The 8,011-nt window shown below is 44.2% G+C and overlaps 1 protein-coding gene across 2 annotated transcripts; it reads right to left on the bottom strand.

The window, feature by feature from the left end:
- Positions 1-2,092: 2,092 nt before the first annotated feature.
- Positions 2,093-6,694, bottom strand: timm10b (translocase of inner mitochondrial membrane 10 homolog B (yeast)). Of its 2 annotated transcripts, XR_016484075.1 has the most exons (4): positions 6,188-6,503; positions 5,969-6,064; positions 2,701-3,524; positions 2,093-2,519 (listed from the first exon to the last, which is right to left on the bottom strand). XR_016484075.1 is itself a non-coding variant. In XM_021617309.3 (3 exons), the coding sequence occupies exons 1-3, from the start codon at positions 6,212-6,214 to the stop codon at positions 2,949-2,951; spliced, it is 699 nt and encodes a 232-aa protein (XP_021472984.2). In that variant the 5' UTR covers positions 6,215-6,694; the 3' UTR covers positions 2,093-2,948. The 2 variants fall into 2 exon arrangements, 1 of the variants encoding a protein (XP_021472984.2); XM_021617309.3 differs by having other exon boundaries at positions 2,093-3,524; positions 6,188-6,694.
- Between the last annotated feature and the right edge of the window lie 1,317 nt (positions 6,695-8,011).

The raw sequence follows: 8,011 nt of genomic DNA, 5'->3' as shown, positions 1-8,011 counted from the left end.
CTACATCAATAACCTGACTGCTGGGTCTTCTACCATACTAATCTACATCAATAACCTGACTGCTGGGTCTTCTACCATACTAATCTACATCAATAACCTGACTGCTGGGTCTTCTACTATACTAATCTACATTAATAACCTGACTGCTGGGTCTTCTACCATACTAATCTATATCAATAACCTGACTGCTGGGTCTTCTACCATACTAATCTATATCAATAACCTGACTGCTGGGTCTTCTACCATACTAATCTATATCAATAACCTGACTGCTTGGTCTTCTACCATACTAATTTATATCAATAACCTTACTGCTTGGTCTTCTACCATACTAATTTATATCAATAACCTTACTGCTGGGTCTTCTACCATACTAATCTATATCAATAACCCGACTGCTGGGTCTTCTACCATACTAATCTATATCAATAACCTTACTGCTTGGTCTTCTACCATACTAATTTATATCAATAACCTTACTGCTGGGTCTTCTACCATACTAATCTATATCAATAACCTGACTGCTGGGTCTTCTACCATACTAATCTATATCAATAACCTGACTGCTGGGTCTTCTACCATACTAATCTATATCAATAACCTGACTGCTGGGTCTTCTACCATATGAATCTATATCAATAACCTGACTGCTTGGTCTTCTACCATACTAATTTATATCAATAACCTGACTGCTGGGTCTTCTACCATACTAATCTATATCAATAACCTGAGTGCTGGGTCTTCTACCGCGCTTCACATTCTCTTTGCTAATGATACCAATTTGATTTTATAATACAATAATTTTGACTCAGTAATAAATGAAGCCAACTCAGGAAAATGTTCTGAATGGTCCCAGATAATGTCTATCTTTAAAAATGTTAAAAATCCAACTTTATTATTTTCACTAGTAAGAATAAGAAATATTACCCCCCCAAAATGAGAGCCAGAATCTCAATTGGTGTGAATGAAACGGACCAAGTCACATCGACTAGATTCCTCAGAGCTCTAATTGATGATTTATACCAGGAAATATCACTACATTTTTCTGTAGCAAAGTGATGAAATCTATTATCAGAAAGATGAGTGTTTTGGTTCATCAGGCGTGCTTCCTAGCTCTATACTACAGCTTAATATACCCATATCTAATTTACTGTAATATTGTATGGGCCAGTACATATAGAGCATTTGGAAAGTATTCAAACATTTAATTTTTCCACATTTTTGTTACGTTACAATCTTATTCTAAAATAGATTAAACATTTTCCTCAACAATCTACACACAATAACCCATAATGACAAAGCGAAAACAGGTTTTTAGAAATGTTTGAAAAATTATTATAAATTTAAAAACTGAAATACCTTATTTACAGAAGTATTCAGACCCTTTGCTATGAGACTCGTAATTGATCTCAGGTGCTTCCTGTTTCCATTGATCATCCTGGAGATGTTTCCACAACTTAATGGGAGTCCACCTGTGGTAAACTCAATTAATTGGACATGGTTTGGTCCCACAGTTGACAGTGCATGTCAGAGCAAAAACCAAGCCATGTCGAAGGAATTGTCTGTAGAGCTCTGAAACAGGATTGTGTCGAGGTACAGATCTGGGGAAGGGTACCAAAAAATGTCTGCAGCACTGAAGGTCCCCAAGAACACAGTGGCCTCCATCATTCTTAAATGGAAGCAGTTTGGAAACACCAAGACTCTTCCTAGAGCTGACCGCCTGACCAAACTGAGCAATCGGGGGAGAATAACCCAATGGTCAATCTGACAGATCTCCAGAGTTCCTGTGTGGAGATGGGAGAACTTTTCAGAAGGACAACCATCTCTGCAGCACTCCACCAATCAGGCCTTTATGTTAGAGTGGTCAGACGGAAGCCACTCCTCAGTTAAAGGCACATGACAGCCTGCTTGAAGTTTTCCAAAAGGCACCTAAAGACACTCAGACCAGGAGAAACAATATTGTCTTGTCCATTCCACTGCTTTTAACTCCTTCAGGGGACGAACAATTTCCCTCCTCCTCAAAATCACACAGACAAACACATCATAGGAAAGAAGTTTGACAAGAAATCTAAAAATCACAATGACGACTTCCTCTCCAGAACGGTTTAATATTTGACAGAAAGGTATTTTTCCATCATGGTGCCTATACAGTGTTGTAACACCAAGGTAAACTCATCATCAACATATCTACTCTGTATTGCTGATGACCAAGCACTTACCCTGTAGGTCAGTAAGGTGACACCCTTGATTCAGACAATAATAGCTGACTGAAGACCTTGATTATTACAATGTTTCGGCAGGGCTGTATTGAAACCCTGCACCTCCAGTAGTTCTCCAGGATCCTTGGTTCAATTCTATAGATCACATACACTCAAGATGGCAGCTGAGTCCTGTGTGGTCAGGGTGGATGGTTTGGGGAGAGAGGGACATCACTGGTAGGAGCTGGGACTGTGACTGAAGCTGTACTGGAGCTAGTTATGGAACTGGGGTTAGGGCAGGGCCTGGGGTTAGGGCTGGGCCTGGGGTTAGGGCCGGGGTAAGGCCTGGGGTAAGGGCTAGCTGGGGTTAGGGCCGGGGTAAGGCCTGGACCTGGGGTTAGGGCCTGGGGTGAGGGCTGGGGTAAGGGCTAGCTGGGGTTAGGGCCGGGGTAAGGGCTAGCTGGGGTTAGGGCTGGGGTTAGGGCCGGGGTTAGGGCTGGGCCTGGGGTTAGGGCCTGGGGTTAGGGCTGGGGTTAGGGCTGGGCCTGAGGTTAGGGCCTGGGGTAAGGGCTGGGCCTGGGGTAAGGGCTGGGTCTGGGGTTAGGGTTGGGTCTGGGGTTAGGGTTGGGTCTGGGGTTAGGGTTAGGGCTGATCTCTGTGTAACCATAAGAGCCACTATTGTAGGCGCTGGTGTCGCCTCTACAGGCACCATATGTAAATGTGGGCGGAACTAACATTACTGGTGCCTGGTTATCTACTAAGGTGGGGACCACTTGGTGTTGCACTGGGAGCAGCAGTGACTGTGGATTGATCATGTCTAACAGGGGACAACTCTAAAATTGGGCCTGAAGTCAGCCTGGTGAGCTCTACTCCATTCACAGCCTGGGAGAGGGAGGAAGACACCAGTGGTTCTGAGGCTGGGGTGGAAGGTGAAGCAGCTGCTAGTTTAACCTCTGTGGAGGTGGAAGAGGGGGTGGAGGGTGAGGCAGCTGGACCCAGGTCTGCAGAGAAATCTAAAACAGCAGGCTTTAAGACTGAGGCAGCCATCACTGATACCTCTGAAGCCGTCATAGCCTCACTTGTCCCCGGGGCAGGAGCGGAGGCTTTACCCCCGGTTGAGGCTATAGGTAGGCCTTGATCAGCCAAGTCAGGTGTCCCCTCCAGTGCACCTGCAGCCTCAGCCTCTGCTGTGACCAGCTCAGCGTTCTTCTTCTCCATCTCAGCCATGCGGCGCTGCACCATCCCCGGCATCAGGTTGACATAGGTTCCCATCAGACGGTGGTTGGAGCGGATCAGCTTCCCGGCACAGCTGTCTGCACAGCGCTCCTAGAGGACGGGAGGATAAACACAGGCTGGGTGTTAAACACATCTCATTCTAAATACCGAGTCCTAGAGTATCACTGAATTCTAACAGTACAGCTCCCACTATCTTATTATTATCAATTTCTTTCAACCAATCATCAGTCATTTGTGTCAGTACAGTACAGGACAAAGACTTCCCTCCAGGCCTGAGGACAAAAACTTCCCTCCAGGCCTGAGGACAAAGACTTCCCATACCAACTGTGAAGCATGGGGGTGGAAACATCATGCTTTGGGGCTGTGATTTTCTGGATTTTTTTTCTCATTTTGTCTGTCATAGTTGAAGTGTACCTATGTTAAAAATTACAGGCCTCTCATCTTTTTAAGTGGGAGAACTTGCACAATTGGTGGCTGACTAAATACTTTTTTGCCCCACTGTATACTTAATATATATTTGTCAATGAGGTATACAATCAATCATTTCAACTTCAGTGCTTATCATGTAGTGAACCAAGGAACGAACAATACCATATATAGAGTGCATTTGGAAAGTATTCAGACCCCTTCACTTTTTCCACATTTTGTTACGTTACAGCCTTATTCTAAAATGGATTTTTTTTTCTCCTCATAAATCTACACACAATACCATCACAATACCCCATAATGACAACGCAAAGACGTTTTTAGAAATGTTTGCAAATGCTTTAAAAAATAAAAACAGAAACACCTTATTTATTATTTACATAAGGATTCAGACCCTTTGAGACATGAAATTGAGCTCCGGTGCATCCTGTTTTAATTGATCATCCTTAACTCTGGGATATGTGGGACGGTAAGCGTCCCACCTGGCCAACATCCAGTGAAAATGCAGAAATTCAAATAAATTACTATAAAAATTTAACTTTCATGAAATCACACATGCAATACACCAAATTAAAGCTATACCTGTTGTTAAGATGTTTCTACAACTTGAATGGAGTCCACCTGTGGTAAATTCAATTGATTGGACATGATTTGGAAAGGCACACACCTGTCTATATAAGGTCCCACAGTTGACAGTGCATGTCAGAGCAAAAACCAAGCCATGAGGTCGAAGGAATTGTCCGTAGAGCTCCGAGACAGAATTGTGACGAGGCACAGATCTGGCGACGGGTACCAAAAAACTGTCTGCAGCATTGAAGGTCTTCAAGAACACAGTGGTCTCCATCACTCTTAAATAGCAGAAGTTTGGAACCACCAATACTCTTCCTAGAGCTGGTTGCCCAGCCAAACTGAGCAATCGTGGGAGGAGAGCTTGGTCAGGGAGATGACCAAGAACCCGATAGTCACTCTGACAGAGCTCCAGAGTTCCTCTTTGGGAGAACCTTCCAGAAGGACAACCATCTCTGCAGCACTCAACCAATCTGGCCTTTATGGTAGAGTGGCCAGACGGAAGCCACTCAGTAAAAGGCACATGGAGTTTACCAATAGGCACCTAAACGACTCTCAGATCCTGAGAAACAATATTCTCTGGTCTGATGAAACCTTGGCTTGAATGCCAAGTGTCTTGTCTGGAGGAAACCTGGCAGCATCCCTATGGTGAAGCATGGTGGTGGCAGCATCATGCTGTGGGGGATGTTTTTCAGCAGCAGGGACTGGGAGACTAGTCGGGATCAAGGGAAAGATGAGCAGAGCAAAGTACTGAGAGATCCTTGATGAAAATCTGCTCCAGAGCGCTCAGGACCTCAGACTGGGGGCGAAGGTTCACCTTCCAACAGGACAATGATCTTAAACACAGCCAAGACAACGCAGGAGTGGCTTCGGGACAAGTCTCTGAATGTCCAGACTTGAACCCAATCAAACATCTCTGGAAAGACCTGAAAATAGCTGTTCCGCGACACTCCCCATCCAACCTGGCAGAGCTTGAGAGGATCTGCAGAGAAGATTGGGAGAAACTCCCCAAATACAGGTGTACCAAACTTGTAGCGTCTAGCAGACTCCAGGCTGTAATCTCTGTCAAAAGGTGCTTCAATAAAGTACTGAATAAAAGGTCTGAATACTTATTTAAATGTGATATTTCAGTTTTTTATTTTTAATACATTTGCACAAATTTCTAAACCTGTTTTTCCTTTGTCATATGGGGTATTGTGTGTAGATTGCAAAGAGAAAATCTATTTTAGAATAAGGCTGTAACGTAAACAAAATGTGGAAAATGTCAAGGGGTCTGAATACTTTCCGAATGCCGTGTGTGTGTGTGTGTGTGTGTGTGTGTGTGTGTGTGTGTGTGTGTGTGTGTGTCTGTGTGTGTGTGTGTATTCATTCAATAGGCTACATCGGTCAATACAAACACTTTGAATGAGGAAACGATTTTGCCCTCTCACCTAAAAACAACCATCACTACACCACTGGGTAAAGACAGAGCCAGGTCCCTGAGGAGTTGATCTACTGAGCCCCATCTCTCACCCACAGCCATGTAACGAGCCAGGCCTCACCTCGTCCATGGTGAGACTTCTGTAGTTGAAGTTACTGGTGCATCTCTGGAAACAGATCTCTGTCATACGGTTGTAGACCATCAGAAAGTCCCGTAGCTAAAAACAACCAAACATAGTGATCAACACACACAAAAAAGCCTCGTCTTGGGAGTCATCACATGGCTACATCTATAACATGTCCGTTGATGAAAAAACATGGTCACATTGAGATGAACTTACGTTTCGTATTTGTGCTTCGGGCTCCATGGTGTAACGTCCTGTCCAAATCGGCTAGTTAGCTTCACTAGCTTTGCAATGCGTTAGCGTTGAAATATCTTGCCAGCCTCTACGTTTATATTGAACTGAAAAAGACGTCTCCACACGATGTGCAATTCATGTACGAATACGTAAAAACATATAATAGTTACAATGAAGAGAACATACAACCCGAAAATAATCACGTTGATATGACAGAAAAGAGCAGCTTGACATTCAGGTTAGTGCTACTCGGTATCCCTAGGACGTACCTTCTTCTTCTTCTTCTGTGGTGTTATGCCGGTCCGCAAACAAACGTTAAAGGTGCATTCCGCCACCTACTGTATGGGTAATGAACAGAGGGAAAAAAAAATCCATTGCGGGAAAGGGGAAAAAACAAATATAATACAAAAAATAAAATACATCCTTAAACCCATCCCACTTCTTCAGTCATAGTCCAGATCACATCCCCTGTGATGAAGGAGTCCCCAATAAACGTTCAGCCACACCCACAATGCCTCTTTTCTCCTATTTCCTCTCTGCTCTGTGCAGTTTATAACCAATGCTATAAACAATACAAAAGTCCACCTTTTTTTAACATGTCAGGATCCTGTTGGCGAGGAACATTTACAGATGTCTCTAATCCAACCACCATGGTTTGTTCCAACGTTACTCCCTTCTTCCGACTCTTCTCACCACTGTCAGATAGGAGACAAGCTGGACAGCCCTTATTCTCAACGCCTCTGGATAGGAGAGGTCAGCCAGAGTCAGCCAGCCTGTCAGTCAGTCAGTCAGTCAACCAGCCACTCAGTCAACCAGCCAGCCAGTCAACCAGCCACTCAGCCTGTCAGTCAGTCAGTCAACCAGCTAGCCAGTCAACCAGCCACTCAGTCAACCAGCCAGTCAGCCAGTCAGTGTGATTGTATGGGCCAACCCCTCTCTGAGCTCTAAGCCAAGTGATCTCAGCACTTTGACGTTATTTAGTTTTAATACAACCACTAGCATAAAAAAAACTGTTTTATGCAATGAGGGTGACGCAACAGATCAGAACATTTAGCTTAAAATGTTGATAGACTAATAGTTTCTTTCATCACATCATCGTCGCAGCAATGTGCACGCTATGGACTAGGCTACATGAGGTGTGATACTAACATTATAGGACTATGGACTAGACTACATGAGGTGTGATACTAACCTGATTAAAACATATAGGACTATGGACTAGACTACATGAGGTGTGATACTAACCTTATAGGACTATGGACTAGACTACATGGGCTAGACTACATTACTTTAAGACATGAAGTTCAGTCAATATGGAAACTTTGAAAGTTTCTTCAAATGCAGTCACAAAAACCATCCAGCGCTATGATGAAACTGGCTCTGATGAGGACCGCCACAGGAAAGGAGGACCCAGAGTTACCTCTGCTGCAGAGGATAAGTTCATTATGGGACTCCCAATCACGGCTGGGTGTGATTCCGTCTGGATTCGACCCAGGGTCTGTAGTGACGCCTCTCGCTCTAAGATGCAGTGGCTTAGAACCCTGCGCCACTCGGGAGCTGAACAGATAGATGATCTCTGCATGTGGTTCCCACTGTGAAGCATGGAGGAGGTGGTGTGGAGGTGCTTTGATGGTGACACTGTGATTTATTTAGAATGCAAGGCACACTTAACCAGCATGGCAACCACAGTATTCTGCAGTGATACACCATCCCATCTGGTTTGGGCTTTGTGGGACTATAATTGTTTTTTCAACAGGACAATGACCCAACACACCTCCAGGCTGTGTAAGGGCTATTTGACCAAGA

This window comes from Oncorhynchus mykiss, chromosome 10, assembly GCF_057628025.1.
Source record: "Oncorhynchus mykiss isolate SJ-2025 chromosome 10, ASM5762802v1, whole genome shotgun sequence".
In the NCBI taxonomy this organism is placed as follows: domain Eukaryota; kingdom Metazoa; phylum Chordata; class Actinopteri; order Salmoniformes; family Salmonidae; genus Oncorhynchus; species Oncorhynchus mykiss.
This window is presented reverse-complemented; position numbering and strand designations above follow the sequence as displayed.

What these genes read in the sequence shown, in the direction of transcription:
- timm10b (XM_021617309.3), bottom strand. Translation starts at nt 6,214, where the DNA reads ATGGAGCCCGAAGCACAAATACGAAAC. An exon ending in CCGAAGCACAAATACGAAAC is followed by an intron (nt 6,065 to 6,187) that starts GTAAGTTCATCT and finishes GGTTGTTTTTAG; the next exon opens with CTACGGGACTTTCTGATGGT. An exon ending in GAAGTCTCACCATGGACGAG is followed by an intron (nt 3,525 to 5,968) that starts GTGAGGCCTGGC and finishes CCCGTCCTCTAG; the next exon opens with GAGCGCTGTGCAGACAGCTG.